Source organism: Mus pahari, chromosome 1, assembly GCF_900095145.1.
Source record: "Mus pahari chromosome 1, PAHARI_EIJ_v1.1, whole genome shotgun sequence".
Lineage (NCBI taxonomy): Eukaryota > Metazoa > Chordata > Mammalia > Rodentia > Muridae > Mus > Mus pahari.
The window spans coordinates 152,119,067-152,146,205 of record NC_034590.1 but is presented as its reverse complement, the minus strand read 5'-3'; the positions used below and the strand labels follow the sequence as shown (position 1 = coordinate 152,146,205).

The 27,139-nt window shown below is 44.0% G+C and overlaps 1 protein-coding gene across 1 annotated transcript in view; it reads right to left on the bottom strand.

Moving 5' to 3' along the window:
• Nucleotides 1-27,139, bottom strand: part of Entpd1 (ectonucleoside triphosphate diphosphohydrolase 1) — a 78,426-nt gene that overhangs the window by 16,670 nt on the left and 34,617 nt on the right. Inside the window, exons 2-3 of the mRNA XM_021204386.2 lie at nucleotides 10,584-10,711; nucleotides 2,165-2,282 (exon numbers count right to left, since the gene is read on the bottom strand). Coding sequence (XP_021060045.1) covers nucleotides 2,165-2,282; nucleotides 10,584-10,711 — 246 coding nt within the window. The remainder of the gene's footprint in view (nucleotides 1-2,164; nucleotides 2,283-10,583; nucleotides 10,712-27,139) is intronic.

The window sequence follows — 27,139 nt, the reverse complement described above, 5'->3', positions numbered from 1 at the left end:
AAAAAAAAAAGAAAAGTGTGGGGCATCTACCTTGACCCACACTTATTTTTTAAGTGTTTGCTAGGAAAATGGTTGAGGAAACACTTCTTGGCATGATGTACATTGGGTTGTATTTCTTAGTGGGAAGAGCGGTTGCAGTCAGAAGCCCCTAGTGAATGGACATGGCACCCTTTTGGGTGTGTCCGAGAGGCTGTTTGCAGAGAGGGACTTAGTATGTGGACTGCAAAGCGCCTGTTGCCATGGTTTCCCCACCATGATGGACTGTTTCCCTTAGAACCAAGGGCCAATATCAGCCCTACTTCCCTTAAGTTTCTCTCTCAAGTATTTCATTATAGTCCTGAAAAAAGTAGCTAATACATGTACAGTATTGTATTTTTAAAATCTTGTAACTTTAAAAGTTTGCTGGTAAAACCTGGTGTTCATGGATTTGGCCACAAGGTGGTGCTATTTCACATCCTCAGACACGAATGCAGCTCTTACAGTCGTTTCTCTGTTGGCCTCTTTTGAATGATCCTTCCACTGAGCTGTAATTAACAACATTAGTTCCTAGAGGCCCTAGGTAAAGGTGACATTTAGTGCGAAGGCACCCAACACGCTGGCTTTTCCTGAAAAGACAGAATGTGTCATTGACTAGGTATGTCCTTAACTAGGTATGCCCTAAAATGTATGGGGTTTCTTTCTTTGATAGAATAAACAAACAGAATCTGCAGATCCTGAGTCTTTTCTGCTCTAGTACCCTGCCTGCCTACTAAGACTGTTATTTCAATTTTAGAGCAAACTAACGGCTGCTATGGAGCGGACTGGAGCCAAGACTCCTAAGTTTCCATCCCACTCTGAGGTGTTTTCGAGTGCTTCCTACCAAGAGTTTGCTTTCAAGGTGATTATTCAAACGGGCTTTTAAAAAGCCTGTTGGTGTAACATAATGAGAAGCCCCATGCTCTGTTAGTGGCTTGCTTCTGATTCAGGAAATCTGTCCTTAGTGACCCTCGAAGAAAGACATCTGTGGAACCTTTAGGAGCTCTGCCTCGGTAGTAGCAAGGCCTAATGCTGGCACACGAGGGGCTAGGGAGAGTGGCTTTAAATGACCCCTGCCCTAAAAGTCTGTGATCTACTCTTCCCTGCCTCTGAAGAGAACAAAAGCTTCTGAGATTTTCCTCCAGGTTGCAGTCTGAGCCAAAAATAGAAAATAAGAAGAGCGGTCGAGCATCCCACCAGAAGCACCTGGGAACTTGGTAGAAATGTAAAATCCCAGGCTCCCACCCAGACCTGTTGGTTCAGGATCTCTGGCTGTAGGGGGCCCTATGTCTGTGTTCTAGGGGCTCCCACCAACCCCCACCTCCAGGTAGTGCTGGGCCATTTCAAGTCTGAGAACCACCGGCTCAGATGTGGATCTGTCAGCCAGCTCCATCAGTCCCCAGCTTAAGTAACTTTAAACAAGTGGCATGAGCTGTCTTATCTTGCTGCCCTCATTTTTAAGACAGGGCTGCAGCTGCTGCTCATCCAACAGATCATGAGAGTGAAAAATGTGTGCTGAGTTCATGATACATGCTATAAGCATGATATGAGTATACACAGACATGCCCTATTGACGAGGGCTACTATTGCTCAGTTCGTGTGTGTGTGTGTGTGTGTGTGTGTGTGTGTGTGTGCACGAGCTTGTGTTTTGCTGAGAATCTAACCTAGAACATCATGAATATTAAGCCTGCACAATACCACTGAGCCACACCTTCAGCTATTTTTAAATTTGCCTATTTTCAAGGTTTGATCTCAAAATTATTGTTACTACTGGCAGTAATAAGGACTGACCACAGGGCCTCATGTATGTGAGGCATATGCTACAACCGCTGAGCTACATCTGTGTCTTGTTTAAAGCAGAGTCTTACTAAGTTGTCCAGGCTGGCTGTGAACTCACTCGGTGGTCCAGGCTGGCCATGAACTCACTTGGTGGTCCAGGCTGGCCATGAACTCACTCGGTAGTCCAGGCTGGCCTGAACGCTGATGATCCACCTGCTTACCAGCTTGTGCTACTAGGCCTGGCTCAGTGTCATTTTACAGTGATAATAAAATACCAACGGTGGATCCTCGTGCCTCTCACGCCCTTGTGCCTCTCACATCCCTGTGCCCCGCTCTTCCCGTTCCGTGTCCCGCCCCCCCCCCGTCTTACCTTTCACTTGGCATTCCTCCAACTGCTGCACCACCCCTGTGTCATTCTCCTTCTCGGCCGGCCACTTGTAGATGTACAGGTTGGTGTGAGACGACCCCGCATCCAGCACAATCCCATACTGAGGGCAAAGCAAATGTCAAACACTCGTCAGCATGACGGCATGATGGCACAACGGCACAACAGCACGACAGCACACTTCTTCACTCATCAGCATGACAGGAGGACAGCAGGACAGCAGGACAGCACACTTCTCCATATAAAACTCTCATTGGCACGACACCACACTTCTCCATATTTAGCTTGCAAAGGACGTAGACAGAGGCAGGAATTTCCATAAAGAGAAAGTCCTTCCTCTAAGATAAGTGGAACATTTGGTGCTGAGAACTAGAGCCACCATCCCCAGTGCCAAGGGTTACCAGTGTATCACTGTAGATAAGGCTGCACCTTAGAAACATCTGGGCCTTACCCGGGGCAGGCCTGAGCCATGGGACTATTTAGGAAATGCTCAGTTATTCTAATGCGAAGCTGGGATCAGTCCCACATGCTGAAGCAGCAGAGACTATGAAAGAAACAGAAAACAAAACCATGGCTTCTCACACTTGTCCACACCCTGGTATCAGCTGAGAGCCACAGAGGCTGAGCCCCACCCTGTCCCACCTCGGATGCTGGTTTAGAGTGGTCCGCTCTCCAGCAGCATCATGAGATCCTGTGGGGTCCTAATGTGCAGACAGACAAGCCTGGCGACCACTGAGCTGGCCCGCAGAGGCTGCAGAGATGTGATAACTGTGTGCAACTGATTTGGGTTCAATGACTATGGAGTTCTACTTTAAAGAGAGAAAGGCTTGCTTTTTTAATTCAGGAAACCGTAAAGCTGTATTTGGCATATTTTAAGACATATGCACTTGGTGTTTGCAGCTCTTTCAAGGGAGGAGGAGGCTGCAGGAGTTGAGGAAATCAGGGATCTGGGAACACAGGGAGGCAGCTTAAGCAGCAAAGGCATCTGAGGCCCAGCACACACGTGAGATGCTGGGCATGGTGCTGTGCCTGCAATCCTAACAGTGCGAGGCCTCGGGTGGGTCTGAGGCTCACTCGTCAGCTAGCCTGTCCTGATCAGCAAGGCCCAGGCCCCAGGGAGGGCTCCATTTCAAAGAATAAAGTGGATGGTGCCTGTGGAGGAATGTCACCTGAGGTTGCCTTCTGATCTCCACATGCATGTGCACAAATGTGCAGGCATGTCCATATATACATGTGTACCTGAAAGACTGTGTTACATTTCAGGTACACATGTATATATGAGTTCTAGTTCATATATACATGTGTACCTGAAAGACTGTGTTACATTTCAGGTACACATGTATATATGAGTTCTAGTTCATATATACATGTGTACCTGAAGCACAGAAGATGAGAAGAAAAAGCAGCATAAATATGAACTAGGTGGTTAGAGGAAAAAAGGGCAGAACCAAAGGCACCACATTGGATACCATGAGTGAGCTGATGATGCACCAAGCAGGGATGGATCGGTGAAGTGTTTTAGACGTGAATTATTGTATTTGAACTCAGAACAATGCCAAGAAGCAGAGGCTATTTTTAATCCTTTTTATATAGATGAGAAACTACCAGAAGGTAGTTAATAAACCTAGACTGATTTAGCCTCAGAATCAAGACCTTGTCCGTGGAACATGGAACAACGGCTGAGCACAAGCCAGGCTTCATGGACATTCCTTCTAAAGACATCTGTAAGGACGACTCTAGCACTGTGTACAAACATGAGGACGCTCCCCAGTGAACTTCCACCCAGTGCACACCCACCTGACACTAGAAAAATCAAATACAGAACACTTGCGGGCCCAGCAGGCTTCCTTTTGTCATTTTCCCCAAGAAGCAATCTCTGCTGTGATGCTTGTCACCAAAGATTACGTTTGTCTGTTTTGAGCTGTAGCAAAGGGAAATCGCATCGCACAGCCACTAGGTGTAATGTCATTCACTCCACACTATAAAATGCATTTGACCACTGTCCTTTTATTCATGGTTTTCCAGTGCTGCTAAGTATTCCACTGTGTGCATACACTGTGTTTTCATTCATTCTAATGTTGATAGACATTTGGACTATTTATAATCGAGACTATTACGAATATAGCTACTTTGAACATTCATGAGATTTCGCTTTTATGGGATAAAAGCTTTTATTTTTCTTTTTCTCTCTTTTTTAAAGCTATCTCTCCCATGGAGTAGTCTGTCAAATACCTATATTGATCAATTAATATTCACAAGATTGGGGATAAAGCTGATATTGATTAGTGATGCCTTCTGTGGACTCTATCAGGATAACATGACAGCACATGTAGTTTGTTTTTATATAAGTGTAAGCAGTGTCCTGTGAGTACATATGTTCACATGCATGTGGTCACATGTAAGTGAATGCATGTGGAGGCCTGAGGCTGACACCAGGAGTCTCCCTCTAGTACCTTTTTCACTGAGGCAGGGTTGCCAACACAGCTAGTCTGAGTCTGTCTAGCCAGTTTGCTACTGGGCTCCCCTGTCTCCACCTTCTGAACAGTGGGGTTACAGACAGGCTGCTGTGGCCTCCAACATGTATGTGCTCTGGGAATCAGAACTCTGGTCCTCACGCTTGCCTAGCAAGTGCTATATCAGAGCCATCTTTCCAGCTCTTGAACATTCGTTCTTTAATCATCTCTAGTGTGAAAGCCAAAGAAAGGAAAGCAAAGGCACGGTGCCCTTGGGCCTCTGCAGTTCAAAATGGGGCCTTCCACTTGGAAAAAAAAGACTATATACATTTGTAATATGTATTTGTATTATATAAGTTCACATTGTCTCATCTATTAATACCTAAGAGCTTACAGGTAGAAAAGACAGGAGTGAGAATTTAAGAGACCTCCCTGGCCACTAGGTATAGCCAAAGGCAGAGCCTCTTGGGTACGTAAAGTCATTCCGTTTCTCTAGGAGGCAGCCCTGTACAGAGCTCCTGAGGATCCTTGATGCTCCAATACCTCCTCAGTGTTCTCTGTGTCCTTATGCACAGTGCAGGTATCAGAGGGGATCTCTTTAGTAATTCGTTTCATGTGCTCAGAAAGAAAAAGATCTGTATATATGCGCTGAGTACAACCAAGAAGCAAAGAGGGCAGGCCCCTCTGAATCATGAGAATCCAGGAATTGCCTTAGGTGATCACAGTGGGTGGGGAGGGATGCTGGTTGGGGTCCAGGGACTTTAGAGCCCAGGGAAACCTCCCAGGGTTTGAGTAAAGGCTCTTAGGTTTCACAGTGAAATTTTCCACTGTCCCCTAGCAGAGCCCCTGAGTTCTTCCTACCAGAAAATGTTCTAGCCACAATGGCTCATGATAGAAGCTAGAGAGACTGCAGCAAGCGGCCTTTATCTGGAATCAGGACTGCCCATTCTTTCTATTTTTGTTAACATGGAAGCCTCCTTTTCGGGAGAGCCAAAAGGCTGCCCTTGCTTCTGTCGGCCTGCTTCTCTAGGGCCCTACACAGCGAGGCCATGGAGAGATGAAAACATTATCACATTTGCTTGGAAGTATTTAAGAAGGTGGCATTGGACATTCCAGCCCGTGCACCATGCTGGAGGGCTAACCTGTGAACCATGCCTGCTGAGGGCTGCTTTGTGTTGCCTCCTAAATTGTTTCATAGAACAAACAGTTGACATTTTGAGAACAGTTAAAGCTGGACAGTCCATGTGCTCAGTCTACACACTTGAGGGGGTTGTCTCTTGTGGTTTCAGTGTCCCCAAGACCACAACAGTCCCCAGCTTGTGCTCTGTCCACCACCACAGCATTCTGCAGAGCATGTTCTAGGACACACTGGGCCACAGGACGTCAGCAAACCTACGTTGCCAGAAGTTTGAGGAATGCCCCTTTCTCCTCCTTCCTGCACGCATCATCCCATTAGCTGGTGACTTTAGGGAAATCTGACCATGTGAAGAAGCAATGCTTTCCTGTAGCACATATGTAAAGCGTTTCTAAAAATCTAAAACTCCAGCTTAGTATGCTTTTCATATTAGAGAAAAAATAAGGTTCCAATGGTAAGGAAGAAATATGTGTATTATTATTATTATTATTTCAATAGTATTTTCTATTTTAAGAGTACTAGAACCTATTCAGTTTTCACCTAGAAAAATGAAGGGCAATGGTGGCGCACACCTTTAATCCCAGCACTTGGGAGGCAGAGGCAGGTGGATTTCTGAGTTCGAGGCCAGTCTGGTCTATAGAGTGAGTTCCAGGACAGCCAGGGCTATACAGAGAAACCCTGTCTCAGAAAGAAGAAAAGAAAAAGAAAAAGAGAAAGAAAATGAAGGGGAAAGACATTTACAATTCCATCTAGATGTTTTTACTAACACTTTTATCACCAAATCTTCGCCTCCTTCCAATCTTTTTGAGTGTGCGTTTTCCATAGAGGAGTGATCTTTCTGTACAAACCACCATGCTCTACACCACCTACAGTCTCATAATCTAAAGCAGTGACCCTGGGGCTGGGTTATACACTCCACCCTAAACAGCACAACCAGACGCTTTGGTTTAACGCTTTCCTCTCCAATATGACCATATTTGGAACTGAGTTCCATGTAGGTATGCCGGGAGCTGGGGCCTCATGGAAGTGTTCAGGACATGAGGATGCTACTTTCATGAATAAATTAATGACCCAGTGAAGTGGGCTTTGGGAAGGTGCCTGCCTTTTTTCTAACCCTCTAACCCATAAAAGGAGTGGTGTCCCCCTGCCACAGTGTAGCATCCAGGATGTCAGTTTGGAAACAGAAATTAGGTCCTTGCTAGACTTGAAGTATACTTATAAGAAATTCATGGACCTTAGGCTTCCCAGTCTCCAGAAGAGAAAGAACTGGAGAAAGTAAATACCCCATCTTTACAAATTATACTTTAGTGGTAGTCTGTTATAGCAGTCCAAAAGGGACAATGACTCTAACTTCCAGGAAAACCTCACAGGGCCCCTTTAGAAAAATTGGATCTTTAAACCCCCACCCCTTTAAAGTGCTTGTAGCTTTAACAGTAACTTCAGCAGCCCTGTGGGTCTGACTCAGGGAGCCTGGGCTTATAAACAAAGCTTATCTTTTACAATGTGTTTCTAATACCTTATAAACAGGCGCCGCCAGCCACGAAGATGCCAGTGGAGATGATAAACATCTAGAAACTATTTATTCTTCTCCTTTTTTCCCTTTAGTTAGAGTCACTAGGTCCTGAATATAAACTCTCATTTTGTTGTTTTAATCCTATGGTAAAATATACATAACACAAGATGTACCGTGTGAACCATTTTAAAATGGACCATCTAGTAGTTATTAATTACATTCACACTGCTGTAGAACCCAGATCACCACCCATCTCCACGGGCCACTTTTCAAAACGGAAAATGTTAAAATACAGTAAAGTAAAAATAACAACAGATACTTTTCAAGCTCATTTATGTGTGCAAGCCAAAGCAAATTCTTTCAATTTCTCCATAAAAAGAGAATCAGAAATGCTGATTCCAGAGGATCAATTCAGCCTGCTTTGGAAAAGCAGATTCGGGGGAGGCCACCAGCCTTCAGCAGCAGAGAGGAATCCTGTAGTGTTGGCTCAGAAACCACAACATGCTACCGGGGAAGGGGCTGCCATGGAGTGCATCCAATGTAAAGAGATGTTGACAGTGGCCCACTGCACTCAGCTCCTGCTGTGTGACATTCTCTGACAAGCCACTGCTTGTTTTGCTCCATGTAATCCCAACCCACCACCAGGTAGGTGTGGTTACTATTTCCACTTGACCTGTAGGGAAACTAGGGTTTGGAGGAAGGGATTTACTTGCTTAGGCTCACTGTTTCTGTAATTGAAATGAAAGCACCCTGCCTGTTTCCACAGTAGGGGCATTCTGAATGCAAGCCTGCTGACTGGTATAGGGTCAGTTTGCATGTCAAAATGTGGAATGTCCATGCTAAAAGTCATATGAGCAGCCAGCATGCAGTTATGAGCAGGGAGTTAAGGAGTGGTGGGCAGGGTAAAGCTCAAAGCATTTCCCCCACCGGGGCGATGGAGACAAAAGCACTCTTCCGAGGACAGCATTAGACATCACTACTGCTTGTCCACTCCACCGAAGCCTTTGCTTTCAGAAGCATGGTCTGCTCATCTAAAAGTAATCACCTAGTACTGATACTCGGTAACTCTCTGACCTCCGAGGCAAGAGAATGCCTTAGGATATCTGTTGAAGATAGAGATTCTTGAGCCTTCATTCTGAACATTCACACTGAGGGTAAACAGGATGTCTGGAGGGTCCTGGGCTGGTAGTCTGCCTCCTACACTGACAGGCCTGTGTCGAAGAAGGGTCCTTTCCGATGAGATCCTGTTCGCTCTGCTGAGTCAGCGCACGCCTATAGCATCCACACTCAGGTCGGGGGCTGGACTGGCTGTGAGCTAACACTGGCACTGTGATCATCTCCTCCCCCCCTCAGAGGAAATGCATATACTTTCCCAATGTTGCTCACTGGTACATCTCCAGACCCTCAGAGTCAATGTTCAATGGCTACCTATTAAATGATCACATATGTAAAATGTATGCAAAGACATGCGAACCCCAGTCCCTGTCCTCCATATGTTTAGAACTGAATGTCCAAGTAAGTGTGCGAGCACGATTAAGTGCTCTCCCTGTGGTACGCCAGATGTGCTCCAGGCATGGGGCCACCACCTCCTCAGCAAGACAGAACCCAAACCACAGTAAGCAGAGATAGAACAGGCTAGCTCATCTTCACAAAACAGAGTCTGTACAAATAGTTGAACGAGGGCTCTCTTTTCTAAGGTCATTTGAGAAGAGAACACAATCCTCCGCAGGTCTGTGGGTTCTCCACTGGAGAATGGCAGAACCAAATATGGCAGATGGCAGAGCAACATATGCAAATGGAGAGTGAATACATTTTCTAGAATCTGTTCATGTGAAACCTGTACAATTTCTTCTTGCCACTGCTCCCTAAACAATAAATACAGCATGGCAACTATTTGCATAGACTTTATATTATACTGGGTTTTATGGGAAATCTAGAGATGGTTTAAAACATGCAGGAATTATATCTCAGAACCTGAAATAGGTTATATGCAAATGGTACCTTTTGGGTACCATGAAAGGCTTGACTAGCCACAGATTTGGATCTTCAAGGTGGGTGTCCTAGAACCAATCCCCCAAAGATTCTGGAGGCCAACTGTGCTTCCTACCAATAAACTTCTTAACATAGTCTAGTAGGCTGTGGTGAGTCACACACAATAGAAATGGTCCTGCTCTTGTTTCTTATTTTAGATTTTATAATGTGTTGTCGTGAATGCCATATTCATTCAGCTGAGGTTTGAGCCACTTCAGAGAGGTCCTCTGAGAGTACACTCGGAAGCACCAGTGTCCAGTGACCCTCTACGGTGGTGGGCATCTCCCTGTACTGTGCAATGGTTCATTCCCAATATGTGATAGAAATCTTACTGAAATTGGTAAGTTTAACAAATGGTCAGCTTTTTGTTGTAAAACTATCTTTGTGCAAAATAAATCAGCAATACTACCGCATCCACTTCAATGGCAGTAGCTGCTCTTGAGATACCTTTATTTAATGAGTGTCAAAGACCTGGCTCTCTTTTACCAAACAACGTAACAAAACAGAAGCCCAGTAGACTTGCAGACCACTGGACGTGAAGGAGCCAGCCCTGACCACAGCAGACTCTGGGGACACAGAGCTCAAGTGTGCCTCCTCAGTGGCCCTGCTCCCCAGTGATGCAATGCTAGACATGCAAAAAGGTCACTCAAGAAGGCGATCACTTGCTTCTGGGACTGGTAAACAAATAGCAAAACCAAGATGTCATGAGGCTTTAGTGCGAGTGAAGTCTTGCCAGAGAGCCAATGCCACTAAACACTAAGAGGCAAGAGACCACCATCACTGAGCTGGCGCCAGCCAGTTTCTGTCCTGACAAAGTAGCCGCTGTACACAGCACAACTGGAATGAATTTGTGTGACAAACAGAGGCCAACGGAACACCCACGCCTTTGCTACACAGCAAGTGATGCGGGTGGGTGGCAGCAGTTTCGGAAACAGGGCATGCATCTGATTTCCCAGGCTCAGAGGGCATCATCTTCTCAACAAGCAGAATATACTTCAAAATGTGTGTTCCAGGACCTCCCAGTCATGTCACCTTCTGCATATGCCCATATGACATATGCACCAGTGTGCTACCTTATGTGAGGTGGGCCCCGTGTAGGTATATTTATTGCCTTTTCAGTTTAAATGTAAAATATATATTTTTTAAATTTATTTATATTATTTATATATTTATTTATTTATATGTTTATATATAAATTTATGTATCACATTTTGAAATTAAAAAATAAAACAAAGTAATAACGTTATTACAAATATTTGTGATTTTACTTGCCTTAACATTTTCTGGCAATGGTTTGTTCTGGGTCAGTCCCACGGCAATCAAAGCTATCACAGCCAAGATAGAGGTGAAACCAAGGATGATCAGAATATTTTTGGAGCAAAATCTCTTCACCTTAGAATCTAAAGCCAAAAACAAAACACGAATAAGAAATCAGTAAACAATGATTTTTCTTGCCTTTTTGTCTGGTTTTGTGATGGCTATCTAGAAACACCAGAGATGTTAATAAGAAGCCTATTTGTATCCACAAGATACTTGTAAATTATCAGAAATAATTTAAGAATAAAAAGGTTTGTCTGTATCATGAAGACCAAGGTCAAGTTGGCAGTGTGCAAAGAACAATGGGCAAAGCACTTACATGAGCAGAATGAGGAGGAGAATCACAGGGGTGTCTTATCTAACAGATCAGATGTGCCAATCAAAAGACAAGAAACAACTAACAAAAGACAGATAGACCTCTGTATTTTTAAAATATACACAAAGCATTTAATTTGCTAAAAACATCACACATCAGATCCCACCACCGCATAACACTTTCCGGCTTGATATAACTTTTGGGTCCTAACGCCCTCGTACAGAAAACTGACAATCACCTTAACTGACAGTCGCCTTAATCCTGAGGAGTTCTGAATACTTTTGGCTGTCAGTCTATTAGCTAATCTATTCTGGTTTTAGTCTTACATGATAAAGAACATTTTAAAAGCTCCACTAGAAGACTTACATAAAGCTACTTCAACTGGACTTAAACAGATCATCCAGCGACTGGGAATAGGGCCCTAGAAGGGTTCCATCTGTCCATCCATCTTGATAGCACAACCTGTTCTTCCATCAACTTCTCGAACTAGCTTCAGACACTTTCTTAGGCTTCCAGGGCGCGTAACACCGAATCGTCTGAAAATGAGATAGGTTCTCTATCTTTTTTACACTTCTCTGAGGACAGAGCGAGATCAAGGGAGAGGAGAGAGTGGCCCAAGTGTCCCCACTCTCCCATTTCTTTCTTTGTCAGCAGCAGCAGCAGCAGGCAAGGTGCTGACATGGGAAGTCTTTCTTATGGTCTTGAGCAGAAAGTTGGCCTTTTCCCAAAAGGCTGCCACCCACAACATTGGTGACTAGTCTGCACTGAGCCCCAAGTTCTCAAGTAGTCTCCATCCATCAAGCCAAACATACACAACCCAGGACAAAATGCTAGCAAACCATTACCTCTTATTTCCCAAGAAGGAAAGGCAAGTGAAGGCCATAGCAATTCTATGAAGAGACCTGCCTCCCCCAAGCTAGGGGTTGGACCTCCTCAGTTTGTGTGATCTCACGTCCCAATGAGAAAAGGTTTCTGTGATGGGTGGATACCTAACCATGGCCCCTTACAACCTGAGGTCTGCTTGCACAAGACTAGTGAAAAAGTGGAAACATTCTCTCTTGTCACTGTCCTGCCTGGATGAAATGTCAGACACCTATGGCAGCTGAGAGATGGGGGATCCTGAGTCCTCGGGGTCACTTTGAGATACCAAATTGACCAACTTTCAGCTCATCTTCCCATAGGATTACCCTTTGACTCGATGCCAGGATATTAGTTATCTGAAGCTTAAACATCCAGGTACAGCTGCTATGGCAGAAGAAATGTCAAAATGCCAGAACTCTAGAGTCTGGGGGTCAGGACAGATATCTCTGTGAGTGGTCCCCTCCTTCAGTTCCAAAGCCGTGAAACTGAAACTGTGCTACCACATATGAACTTTGCATGATCGGTTATAATGTGGATCGGTAGCATTTTGTAGCTATGTCATTAGCAATAGAATTTTAAATGCTGTATTTTTCCATTCCCGAGACTGCTGAAAAAGGACACCCATCTAGTTATTTCTTCTCCACAAATGACAATTTTTGCCGACTCATTTTTCCTACGGCATCTATGCACGCATTTTTCTTAGCATCTAAACTACCACAATGGACAAGATTAACACCATCTCTGCTCTTTGGAATTAGCCATCCATTCACTAAGAGAGACAGACAGACAGACAGACAGACAGACAGACAGACAGACAGACAGACAGACAGACAGAGACACAGAGAGAAGCCAAAACAGAGATTACATGAGTAAATGACTTCAATCATGAAAATACTAAGGAGAAACTAAAGCCAAGGACTCTGGTCCATTGATTGCTGCAGCGCTGGGCGTGAGGTCGGTAGTGTTTGATCACAGGTTAAGAATTCTTCCCTGATGCTTCTAAGAACTGGGTAATGGTGAAACACTAGCTGTGAGGGGGAATGGAACATTCCAGAAGGAAGGCATGGGGACTGCAGAAGCCCCAAGGTGGTACCTACCTTAATGTGACTTTGTTTTTCTTTATTCCTTCTCCTATGCAAATATTTGCTAATCCTCATCATCCCTGAACAGTTGGCCTGAGTCCCACAGTTGACCAGCCCTTGTAATGATAGCCATGCTTCTACAACATATTCAAGTCCCTTGCCATATTTTTACTTCTTATTAAAGATAAGCTAGAGAACTTAAGTATATAAATGTTTTACATGTAACTTTAAAGTTTTTTACTACCAAAAATATGGCTGTTAGGTTTTCATATGATTACCCAGATAGGAGTAAACAGAACTGCGTCTCTCACAGACTTCTCAAAAGCCCTGCTGGCAGGCCGGAAACCAGTCACTTCACAGGAAGTGGTGCTGGATGTGGAGGGCCAGGCTGGCAGAAAGGGGAAGCACAGGCTGCAGGGGTACCCCTCCCTGCTCAGGATGTGGAAGTCTCTGGGTTCCAAGAGTGAAAAGGGGAAAAGGGTTTGGGGAACCACCTTTGCCACTCTCACCATTGGCTAGATCTTTCAGGTCCAGTTTTACTAAAAGTCAGGTTTATTATGAAAATTGACACTGACTCTCTTCTGCTTAGAAAGCCTAACCTGTCTCATGGGTAATAGAGAGGCAGTTTCCATCACTCAACATAAAGTGGTATTAATTTTTATGGTGTTTTGTTTTGTTTTGTTTTGTTTGAGACATGGTCTCCTGTAGCCCATGCTGGCCTTGAACTTGCTGTGTAGTTGAGGATGCCCTTGAACTTCTGGCCATTCTCTAGTGATGGTCTGAGAGTTAGGTTAATCAGCATGTGACAATTACAGGTTTTATATGATCCTAGGGACCAGCCCCAGGGCCTTATACATACTTGGCAAGCACTCTACCAACTGAGCTATGTCCCAGCCCATAACATGGTACTTCGTAAAAGTCCAAGGAATGATTTGTAACCAAGATTATCCAAGCACACAGTGTTGCTGTTGTGGTTGTCCTGATGCTGTTTGTATTCTGATGTTAATTCTGCTACCTCAAGAGGGGTTGCCAAAGAGCAGTAGGTCACACACGCAGGTGATCTCATGTGAATCTTCTTCCCATTTTAGCTGGTCAATAAAGGCTAGAGCCGGAGATTGGGCAGTGGAAGGGAAAGGTGGGACTGGAAGCCTTTGAGAGTCGGGCAGGTGGAAAGAGAGAAAGAGGAAGGAAGGAGAGGACGGAAGAGGAGGACGAGGCCATGATGGAGCAGAACCATGTGGCCAGGAGAAACCACAAGTTAAAAGGGGTTATAGCTGGGGAATCAGTTAGTATAGTGCTAGATCTGCCCAGTCTAGGCTTACAGATTATAATCATAATAATTGGATTGGGTGTGTTTTATATAGGCTTATTGGGGTTGGAAATTCCAGCAACAGCTGCTTTTTTTGTTGTTTTTTTGTTTGTTTGTTTGTTTTAGAATTGATTATACTGGAGAATTGAAAGCGGCACCTTCTTCACAGGTTTTTCTTTTTATATGACAGGGAAACAGGTTTTTCTGTTTAATATTACAGAGCCAAGTCCCAAGTAATAACTTCCACCTTCATTTTACAGGAAGAGCTGAAAAAAGCCCAATTTTAGTAAAATATGGACTAATGTCAAGCCAATAGGCTACAGAAAAAACAAAACAAAAACAAAAAGCAAAAATCCCTACTTCAACTCTCCACTCTTTTTTTTTTAACTTATTATTTTATTTTATTAGATATTTTCTTTATTAACATTTCAAATGCTATCTCAAAAGTTCCCTATACCCTCCCCCTCCCCCTGCCCTTGTTCCCCTACCCACCCACTCCCACTTCTTGGACCTGGCATTCCCCTGTGCTGGGTCATATAAAGTTTGCAAGACCAAGGGGCCTCTCTTCCCAGTGATGGTTGACTAGGCCATCTTCTGCTATATATGCAGCTAGAGACACGAGCTCTGGGGGGTACTGGTTAGTTCATATTGTTGTTCTACCTATAGGGTTGCAGCCCCCTTCAGCTCCTTGGGTACTTTCTCTAGCTCCTCCACTGGGGGCCCTGTGTTCCATCCAATAGCTGACTGTGAGCATCCACTTCTGTGTTTGCCAGGCACTGGCATAGCCTTACAAGAGGTCACTATATCAGGGTTCCTTCAGCAGAATCTTGCTGGCATGTGCAATAGTGTCTGGGTTTGGTGGCTGATGATGGGATGGATCCCCGGGTGGGGTAGTCTCTGGATGGTCCATCCTTTCATCTTAGCTCTAAATTTTGTCTCTGTATCTATATCCTTTCATGGGTATTTTGTTCCNTATTCTAAGGAGGAATGAAGTATCCACANNATGGTCNTCCTTCTTGGTTTTCNTGTGTTTTGCAAAATGTATCTTGGGTATTCTAAGTTTCTGGNCTAATATCCACTTATCAGTGAGTGCATATCTAGTGACTTCTTTTGTGATTTGGACACCTCACTAAGGATGATATCCTCCAGATAGATCCATTTGCCCAAGAATGTCATAAATTCATTTCAACTCTCCATTCTTACAGTGACAGCCAGAGAGTTGCCCAGTTAGAATTTTATTTAGTGAAAAATCATGGTTAGTTTATCAAAATGCCACTGTAGAGAGAAATTTTAGGATCCTGTTACATGATATAACCTTTCAAATGTTTTTTTCCCATTGATAAAAAGCTTGTTCATGTTAACAGATGTGGTGGAGCTCTAAGGTGACCAAAAGTTTCCTCTGTGGCTCCCCCGCAATTAAGGGAACTGCATCCTATGTCCTGGGGGCCACATCTGGGGTAACCCTGGCTTGTCAACAGGAGAAAGCAGCACCCGTGGTCAAGCACAGATGAGAGACAGACACACGGAGGTGGCCTGTGTTTCCAGCCAGGGACAGCATGCTCACCAATGTCTCAGTCCCTCTCTCCTGAACCAGAGCCTCCTCTCTGTCTCCGTCACTATCCTACTGTCCGTCAGAGGACACACACATAGGCCACAGTCATGTTTGCAGGCTTTGTACCAGGCCCCTTGGATATAGCCACTTTCTGAAAGCTCCATCCAGCATCTGATCCACAAGCCCTTTCCAGAAACCCCCACACTTCCTGATCCCTGTCATAATCCACCTTTGGTTTGGGTAACTGTAGGGATCTGCTATAACCCAGGCTCCTCCTGATCAACTGTTGAACTGGAGGCTGTGCCTCAGCCTTTCAATTCTGTGTTCAATAATTACTGAACACATTGCACTATGCAGCCAGACTTGCCCATAGCTTTGAGCTATAGCAGTGAATATAACACATAAACGTTCCACACTCGTGAAACTTATATTCTAGTCTGGAAGAAAAAAAGGCCAGACAGTAATATTTGGAGGGCAGTTATGTAATTATAAGTGCTATAAAGATACAAAGAGAGATATGGGTCAACCTAGGACGGCCTTTGGGATGAGCCTGAGTGAATGAAGAGGACCATGAGACAACATGCACACCTCTGAGGCAGGAACACGGGTGGCAACTGAGCTGTGTATGAAATACCTCTGAGGCAGGCCAGTGCCTGGATAGGAGGGCAGTGTGGAAGGAAGATCGATGAGAGGAGAAAGGGCATAGACAGCAGAGGGTAACAGGCAGCTTTGCTCACTAGACCTTGAAGATCCAATGTGCCTGAAAGATATGACTGATTCCAGAGTAACTGGTAGGATTTATTCTCAGTAGTTTAGGTATAAACATAGACTCATCGAGGCTCACTGAAGCCCTTGGAGCTTGAGGATATATTGTGTGGATATAGTCATGTAGGGCACAGTCCCCTGCTTCCTGTCTTGGTAAGTGTATAAGCCTATCTCAGTAGGTCATAGGACAATTACACAGCCAAGTGTGGACAGACCAGGATCTATCAGACGCAGCTTGTTTCAAAACGTCAGGTACATCCGGGAGTAAAAACCATGCTAAGAAAGTCTTAAAGTCTTCTACACCTCACTAAGACCAAATCCTTGGGAGGAGCTGAAGTTAAAGTCACCAGAATTCACCAGCAAAACTACTGCACAGACAACAGAGACACTCAGGCTAGTGCTTGCCCGTGTGGCTCTTCCAGGCATCTAGCTCCTCGTGTGCATCATGGGCAGTGATATGGCACTGGCTTCATGTGGTTGTTATGTGAAATGCAGTGAGCTCACAATACAACCTACACTTAAAAACCCTGAGGTTAGGGCTGGAGAGATGGCTCAGCAGTTAAAAGTACTGGCTGTTCTTCCAAAGGTCCTAAGTTCAATTCCCAGAAACCACATGGTGGCTCACAATTATCTATAATGAGATCTGATGCCGTCTTCTGGAATGCAGGCTCTTTATGCAGATAGAGCACTCATATACATTTAATTAATTAATTAATTCAAGAAACAAAAAGAGAACTCTGAGGTCCAGATATGGGTCTTAATTCTTTACCTTAAACTAATTCACTTAATCCTATAAGAAGATATATTATTAACAAGTAGATAATAATCCGATACATTTCCTAAGCCTGTCCCAACAAATGACTACAAGCTTGGTGGCTTAGGACAACAAAAAGCTCTTACAGTTTTAAGGACAGAATCTAAAATTGGGGGGGGGGGTCTTAATTCCCTCAATGGCCCTGGGGTTGCTTCTCTGTCTTCTCCAATTCCTCATGACTCTTGGCATTTTCTGGCCTGCAGATGCATCACTCAGATTCCTGTCTAACTCTTCACATTGTCTTTTCTCCTGTGTATTTGCCCATCACACTTCTGGATTTTCTCTAGTTACATCTGATTATTATATCAATCATTGGCCTGTTTTCCTTTTTAATCTTTTCTTTTTGAGACAGGGTCTATGTAGCTCTGGCTATCCTGGAACAAACTACATAGAGCTTAAGGCTAGCCTTGAATCCTCAGAGATCTGCCTGCCTCTGCTTCCTGAGTACTGAGACTGAAGGTATGCCTGGCCTGGCCTGTTTATAAATCTGGGATGACCTCATCTCAAGATTTAATTAGTGGATTGGGAGACGGTTCAGTCCATTGTATTTGCTGTGCAACCATGAGTTTAGATCCCCATGAGCACCCACGTGAAAGCTAAGCAGTGTAGTGGTGCCCATGCGTAACTACCATGGGGGACTGGGGTATGTGGAGACAGGAGAATCTCTGAAGTTTGCTGGTCAGCAAATTTGCTGAATTGGTGAGCTCCAAGTTCAGTGAGAGATGCTGTGTCCAACATCCTCTACAATTTTTGAGACATCATGTCATATAGAGTAGCAAATTCCATGTGGCTGGCACCAGCAATGACAAGAGCTCCGATGTTCTGCCCTTCACTACTGCAGCATCCTCAGTCTAGACAATGAGATGCTTACAGGTCAGTGGCAGAGACTGTGATTAGCAAGACTATCTGGGAAGCTGCTTCGTCATACATGTTATAGAATGTGGCCTTTTTGTTGTTGTTGTTGAGACAGGTTTTATCTGTACAGCTCTGGCTGTCCTGGAACTCACTCTGTAGACCAGGCTGGCCTCGAATGTGCAGAATAGGAATCTGGCCTGAATCTCCTGACTCCACTCCAATGCTTCCAACAGCTTTCCTGCACCAAAAACCTACAGTCATTACGTAGCTTCATCCAGTCTTGGTTCCCAAGTTTCATTCAGTCAACCAATCCACACTAGGTTCGAGGATGAAGCAGTTAACTTGGTGGGGTTTCCTGCCTAAGTTTTGCTTCATGGAGGCAGTACAGATTTCACTGAAAATGAACTTTAGGGGCTTAGCTATGATCAGCTGGTTATCAGGAGGATAGGGAAGGAAAGCAAGATGAGAGTGAGCTGGGAGGAGAGAGAGAGAGAGAGAGAGAGAGAGAGAGAGAGAGAGAGAGAGAGAGAGGAAAGAGAGAGAGAGAGAGAATACAAGAAGGGGCAAGTGTGGCAATGAGGACAGCAATGAAGATACAGACACTGAGGAACTAACTGTGTGTGGTGCTTTGCAGGGTTGAAGCCTACTGATCTCTTGGACCCTCAGAGAAGGAACCACCGGTCTATGTTTGAGTTCTAATTATCTGATTCTTCCCACTCACCAGATCTTGAGTTGGAAGAGAAGTGTATTTATCTCAACTAAATATGGCAGATGCTCTGAGTATCAGCTCTGGCTGCGGAGGCCATCTAGGGACAATCAGGCAGTGGGGTGGAGCGTGGGGTGCAGAACAAAGCCTTACTGCAAAGCAGGCTCAGCCGACTCTAGTCTGCCCACTCCTGCATGGTGTGCTCTTCTCCAATTAGCCACTGTCACTGACTCTGTGTACCTGACCCCAAAACTGCAAATGACTACAAAAACCAGATAAAGTTCTGTGGGAGGAAGCAAGGAAGCAAAGGTATTCCATTTCCTCGCTCTTTTCCTCACTTCCTCTCGCCATGCCACCCACTCTCTTCACCCACCCTCCTTCTGGCTTCCTCTGAATCCGTTTGCCCACAGAGTGCACTCGACATAAAAGGCCTTTGTGATTAGCACGGAATCCCCATGTTTAAGGGTAGAGTTGGCAGGAGTAGGGCTGTTTCCAGCAAAGTGATGTCACAGAGTCTGCACACTGGAATTCCCTGTGTCCTGGCCAGAAGGCATAACAATCTCTGCACATTGCTTCTACTAAACGAATCTTCTCCACATCTGAAATCAAACAATTGTGCTCTGGGGACTCAACTCTTTCCCAGAAACAGCTGCAAATGTCAACAAAGCTGTGGTTATTTGCCAACAGGAGAGAGAGAGAGAGAGAGAGAGAGAGAGAGAGAGAGAGAGAGAGAGAGTAGGAAAGACTATACTGGTTAGGTCACAGCAGAACCTGCATGAACTTCTATCTTATGTGTGTGTAAATTCTTTTATCTTGTTGCCTCACTTTTTGTAGCCATGAGGTGCAAACTCAGAGCCTGCACAAAAATACTAATGTGGAAAAAATACACTGTAAAAAAAATTAAAGTGATAAATCAGGGAAAATATTTTTGACACAATCAAATAGTTTATTTCCTAATATATTAGTCATTAAACTAATTAAGAAAATCATCAACCCAGTTTTAAAAAAGAACATGAATAGGTAATTTAAAGAAAAGGAAATGCATATTTGCAACATGAGAAATGAATTAGAATTATGACTAAGCAGTTACACTCTCAGGTGTTTAGCCCAAAATGTGCAGAGGATGCCCATGCAAAAACCAATATCTAAATATGTCTAACGGCTTTATTAATAACAAACAAATAAATAATCCAAATGTCTGCTAGCTGGTGACTGTATACAAATTGTTTTACAATTATACAGTGGGATTATCCTCAGCAATACAAAAGGAACACACTAGGGATAGGTGCAATGGCATTGACACATCTCACAAGCACTGCGCAAAGTGAAAGAAGCCAGACTCAAGAGGCCACAAAGCGAATGACTTTATTATCAAAAAGGCAGTATTAGGAGCATGAATCAGCGCGCAGGGGTCACAGGCTGATGAGGAGGAGCTACAAAGGACTTTTGGAGATTACAGAAGTATTCTTATCTTGACTGTGGGGATGGCTAGATGACCATATACATATTTATCAAAATCCATACAGCTGTACATCTAAAAGCAAAAGTTCAGTAAAGAAATTACATGGAAAACTATGTCATCTGAGCATAATGGTATAATTGCAACACCTATGGCGGAGGCAGAAAGACACTCCAAGACTGAGGTTAACCGCTCTATCAGGCCAGCTACAGCTAAAGAGTGAGGCTTTGTCTCAAAACAAACAAACAAAATCGGGGGGGGGTATATAGACAAGGACACTTCTTATACAGCCAGTTCTGATGCTTGCAATAGATACTGTCTATCAAAAAAGTTTAGAAATTTAACCTCTCAAAATACTTGTGAGGACCTGAAAAGGTACAAAGATAGGGTGTTCAGTATAACAGGCTGAAAACAACTATAGGTCCATCATCTGGTTCTGACTATATAAATTCTAAGATAGATAGATAGATAGATAGATAGATAGATAGATAGATAGATAGATAGATAGATAGATAGGTGGATAGATGGATGGATGGATGGATGGATGGATGTGTGGGTGGGTGGGTGGATGGACGGATGGATGGATAGATACATATATACATATATACATACATACATACATACATACATATACCATAAAACTATGCAGACATGAACAGACTGAATTATTCCTATGGATCTCAACACAAGCTCTCTTCTGAGTACTTCATTGTATGGAGGATAAATGAGAATGGTAGATGCACAGTTTGCACTTGGTAAAACATGCACATCTCTGGACAGGGATACAAGGCTAGCCACTGCCAGGAGTAGCTCTTGAGAAATGGTCCTAGAGTTGTAAATGGGAATGTGCCAGAATTCCCAAGAACACCCCAGGTTTGACCATTCACCAAAGGGGCTTATAGGATTCAGCATATGGTTATACACGTGGCTATAATTTGCTACAGCAAAAAGGTATGAAGTAAAATCCATTGAACTGAGCCTGACAGAAACCAGGCACATGGTTCCCCTAGCAAACATCTGTAACAGTGCATATAAAACATCTACCAGGTAAACTCACTAACAACCCAATACCCACGGCTCTCCCTGGGGCTGTCCATCCAGCCCATGCCAGGCTCCCACAAGGTATGCAGGGATCCAAAACAAACAGACTGAGCACTCAATCCAGGTAAAGTAAGCCATCCCTATTCTGAAATCCAGTCTCCAAGATACCTAGTCAAGGCCTACCTGTGCAAGAAGGCTCATCTGAGGATGGTAATCTCTGACCTCGTCTCCTTTCTACACAGACCAACCAATGTTTATACATGCCTTTCTCTTTCTTATTTCCCTTAGCCCTTTTCCCTCCTTCCTTAATTACCTAAGCAATTTAAAACCCTTAATAGAAATTTCTGAAAAATTCAAAGGTTTTTTGAAATAATGAGGAAGCTCCAGAGGGCTGCCAGTGTGAGCCACGTGGCAATGAGCAAGGCAGTTGACCAATGGCTAAATGCGGAGCTGTGCTTCAGCAGTGGTGTGGACTTTGCTGACTGCCCACTCTAGTGTCCTACCAGCCACATCTGATTCTCATTCATTCAAGATTTTCAGAACAATGCCATACTTTCTATACCATCAGGCAGAACTGTCAGACCTTATTTTGGATGGATTCCAAGCTTTAAGAGGGCATCGGTACTGTCCCTTTGGGCATAGTTGGGGTTGAGAATCAGAGTAAAAAGAAATGATCCTCTAGGAAGGCATGGTCACACTTCCAGCTGTCCTTGGTGATTTCATCATGGGTAACCATATTTAAGCAGCTGACTTTTCATGCTTCAGCCAGAGTGTCAGAACAATTAGGTAAGCAAGAGCTCTAAGCTTTATTTGTTAGAATTACCTTCCTCTCAAGAGTGTGATAGCTATAACTGATAACTCAGAAGGATGATATAAGGGTTCCTTTTTTTTTTTGGAGTATATTTTCTATATCCATTTTATTGAAAGGAAGGCAAAGGGGGTTAGAAGAAGGTTCCTGGACCTTAATTCCTGGACCTTAGATACCAGGTATGTTCTCTCCTTGATAGTCATCTTGTTTTGTTTTGTTTTATTTTGTTTTTTTGAAACAGAATCTCTAAGCCAGGCTGGCCTTAAACCCTGTATGTAGTCAAAAATGACACTGAATTTCTAATTATTCTGCTTCCATCTCCCTTGCTAGGATGGCAGGCGTATACCACCACACCCGCTTGAGGAAGTTTTGAGGTCTGAGCCCAGGGCCTGCTAGGCAAGCAGTCTACCAGCTGAGTTACACTCTGAACCCCGAGAAATGTCCTCCGAAAGCAACAGTTAACAAACCAATAGAACAGATGAGAATGTCTTCCACCATATTTGCCCACACCTAAGAAGAGAAGATGTGATCAGTCTTATGTCTTGGAGACTTTATCTAATCTAGACTATGGCTAAGAAAGTGGTGCCCTGCTGCTGCTCTCTACAGCCTAGATAAGGAAAGCAATGTATGATCACGATGGGGAGATGGGGCCAAGGCCAACTGTGTGGAATGAAAAGACAATGAAAAGGACCTGTCAGTGCGTCTCCAACATGGCCTGAGGGAGCTGCCATGAGGATGCTGAGAATCAAACCTAAATCCTCTGGAAGAGCAGTAGTGCTCTTAACTGCAGAGTCTCATCTCCATCCCTGACCACATCAATTGTTCTATAAAGCAGACACTGAGTTGGCAATTGTTAATAAAAAAATGGGCACTGCAACTTAAATGACTGTCTTTCAAATGTAGGTTTCAGAGAATTCTCTTTCTGTCTGTTCCCAAAGGGCAGCAGATGGTCTGTCCCTCTAAAACCCCAAGGCCAGGAAATGACAGCACAGGGATGACATGAATGACAGGGAGCTCGACCTCTGTGCTTCTTGCTCACGCTGGCGTGTCTTTGTCTTCATTTATTTAGGCTCACAGACATAGGAAGGGTGCCAGACCAGGAAGCCCACTTGGGAGGGCCAACAGACACAAAAATGATTTCTCCTTTATTCTTTCCTTTGGAACTAAGACAATGTTCTCAGTGGAAGGAAATGAGACTCCACCTTAGCAAAGACTCAAGATACAGCATCTGAGGGAATCACAGATTCTGATACTCAGAAATGAGTGCCAAAATAGTTGGGATTCTTTTTTTTTGTTTGTTTTTTTGTTTTTTGTTTTTTGGAGACAGGGTTTCTCTGTATAGCCCTGGCTGTCCTGGAACTCACTCTGTAGACCAGGCTGGCCTCAAACTTAGAAATCTGCCTGCCTCTGCCTCCCAAGTGCTGGGATTAAAGGCGTGGGCCACCACGCCCGGCTGTTGGGATTCTTTATAGAGACTCCTAAGGGGTCAACAACTATGAGAAACATCCATGAATAGAAGAGAATTTTATTGCACCTTCTGGGAATATCTGTCACCTAGAACTGACCTTTAGGATGACAAATTGGGAGTGCCTCCCTTAAGGCTGGGACAGTGAGCAAAGACAATACTTGGATGTCAAAGGCAGAACTGGACCCCACCCTTTCCCATTCTCTCAGGACTGAGTCGGGTGGGGTGGTTGCCCCTCAGAGCTTTATATGGTGCTGCTCTAACACTCGCAGTGCTTGTAACCAACTCCTCCAACGACTGGGGTTTTTGTTTTACCTCTTCAGACTATGCGTCCCCTAAACTCCATTTTCCTACAGACGTGGTCAGCTCGCTTCATCAGCTTCTACTCACATCAAAGTTGCTCACACAAATGTGAGTAGACCCACTAGCTTGTGTAGCCAAATTCAGCGGGTACATTTCAGCACTTAAACTTCCGGTAGATTTTGATACCATTGACTCTTTATACTTCAACCTTCTTTCTTGGCGTGTTCCCATGATACTAGACTATTCTGACAACCCTCCTACTTCTCCAGTCTCTGCTTCCTGGTTCTCTGTTTGATACCCATTAATGGCAGTCCTACAGAACCATGTTGGGACCCTGGTTCATCCCATTGTATAAACATGACCCAGACTGAGTGGTGATGGCTGCTTGATCCCTATGGGGTAACTTAATCTCAATGATTACAACTTCCTAGTCTCAATCGGCTCTACTAGCCCAGGCTAGTTTCCTGAGCTCTGGATTCATAACACTACCACCACCCAAACACACATATATGCTTCGGTGTTCTACAGGCAAACTTGAATGTCTGAATGTAGCTTTCTCCCCTCTAACTTAATCTTTCTTACAGAATCTAGTCATTAAAATCTATTACATCTATATCTTTCTAGAGTCCATCTTCTTCCTCAAACCTCCAATTCTTATTCTTAATTTTTTTTTTTTTAGATTTTGCCCACTAAATATTTCTTAAAACCATGTTTTCATTTCCTCTGTGAATTCCTATAGCAGCTTTTATAGAGGCTCTTCCAGATCAAAGCAATTCCTTTTCCAAATCATCTTTTTTTTTGAAGCCATCATGGCAATTTAAAACTGTAAAACTTCAAAATAAAAACTTAGTTTTGCTGAGACCGTCTCACCTGTAGCCCTGGCTGGCCTGGGACTCACTATGAAGACCAGGTTGGACTTGAATTCACCAAGATCCATCTCTGCCTCCTGATTGTTGGACTGAAAGCATGAGTCATCACATCTTGCTAAATCCAGATTCTTTAATAATAATTTAAGGCTATTCTGACTATCTAGCTATAGAAGCAAAGTAAATTTAACATGTTAGGCTCTGAAACTAGGCTCTTTCTTTCCATATATATATATATACATATACATATATATACATATATATATGTATATATATATGGTGGAATGTATATGTGCATACTCACATATATACATATATAAATGTTTTGTAAAAATCATTCCTGCTCCATCTTCTGTCTGAAACATTCTCTCCCTACCCCCTCTTTTCAAAATCTGTCTCAATGAGGATACTGAGACTGGGAAAATTGCTTATGTATCATGGTAATGGTTCCAAGAGGCCTTCTAAGAGGCCCTTATTTGTTGGCCTCTCAGAGTATCCTCCTACCGTGCTACAGCGACCCTGAACCAGCACCAGTCTCTTTTGGGGGCTGGACACCTTGAGAGTCTTCCCAGTGCCCAACAAAGGGTCTGGCCAGCATCAGTGCTCCATTGTCAGTAGGATAAATGAATGGCAGCATCAGTGCTCCATTGTCAGTAGGATAAATGAAGGGATAAGGTTGATTTGGATTTTTAGTGTGCGATGCTTACCATAGAAAAGGGAGAAAGATTGTTTTGAGCATCCCAAATGTATTTTAACTTCTCCACTCTGAGGTTCTATTTTTAGTGAGCTGCCATGCAAGCCAGAATTTCATTTATATGTTTTATTGGATGCAGGAGGACAGATGTTTGAGCAGTAAATCCCAAACCTGGATCCCAAGGCTTAGTCATCTACTCCACGGGATATGTTGTTCAATGGATTACCGACATTAGACTCAATGGCATGTGTGCAATGGAGGGAACTGCCCCTGTAGCTGGTCACTCCTTGGCAAGCATGGCTAATTCTGCTTCAGTTCTGAACAGTCAGTCATCTGGTTGAAGACTGTTTGGGTAGCATTGTGCCATCTCCTATGTATGACTACATGCTGGACTGACTCTCAACTCTCCTTGTCTCTTACCAGCAAGTTATTTAATCTTTCTAAATCTTTATTTTTATACTAAAAGATTAAAGCCATTCTTTACTTTTTGATAGGTTGATATGAAGACAGAAGAAGCTTTATATGAAAAGAGGTGGTTACGGTGAACCTGTGCAGCCCTGTTGACTGTGGTCCTCCATTCAGGAGATGCTCTGTCTACAGCCCAGATACATTCTGGCTTTTGTGCTTCTCCCTTGTCCTTTCAGCTTGGAGTCCCCACAAGCACCTCAATCACAGCGTGCTCACACAAAATCCAGGCTTGTTCCTACCAAGTTTGCTCCTCCATGAGCACTCCCATCCCTCATCCAGTTACTGAGACTGAGGAGAGCACCTGCCTCCCCCATTCCTCCCCACCCCCCACCTGAGCCCCACAACTTTCATTCAGTAGACGCTGCTGCATTGTCCTTTGTCACATCCCGGGGTTCTAGTTGCCAATGATGCCAATGCTGTGGATCCCTCCTTGCCATTCCCCTGCTTTCTTTTCCAACCACAACCTCCTCCCAGGGCAAGCTCCAAACGGATTCCCTGCATTCACTCTTGCCTCTCAACAGCCTGACTTCCAATTGTAGATACAGTAACCCTTTCAAAGTGTCTACCTGTCCCCACATAACACATTAACTTCTCAGAACATGTCATAGCTCCCCATTGCTCTTAACAAAACAGAACAAGGTGCTTAATACAGCCATGGGTCTATGTTTGGCCCACCCCAGGCTCTAGCCTTTGTCATTGTTAGCCCAATTCCTTCACTGTCACCTCTCAGGCCTTGAATCACCAAGTTATCCCTGTCAATGTGCTGTCTCAGCCTGGAATATCATCTCCCAACCTCTTTACTTAACTGTTGTCTACTCCTCCCTCAAGATTCAAGCCGAACATTGCTTCCTCAAGCACTCTTCAGATATTCTGTCTCTAAACCCCATATAGCACTCTAAACTTCTTCACAGAGAATAGGCTGTTCTAATACTTTCCTGGGTAGATGTATCACTGAAGCCATCCGATGTACAATAGCTTCATCGAGCAAGAACTTTAGAAAACCACCAACTCTAGGGTCCCACTCAAAATAATGGAATCAGATTGAGGCTAAGGCCTGGCCTTTGGCATTTTTAAATAACTCCCTGGAGTATTGAACATGCAACCACAACTGGGAATAGCTTGTCAAAGGAAATGGGAAACTGAGGAA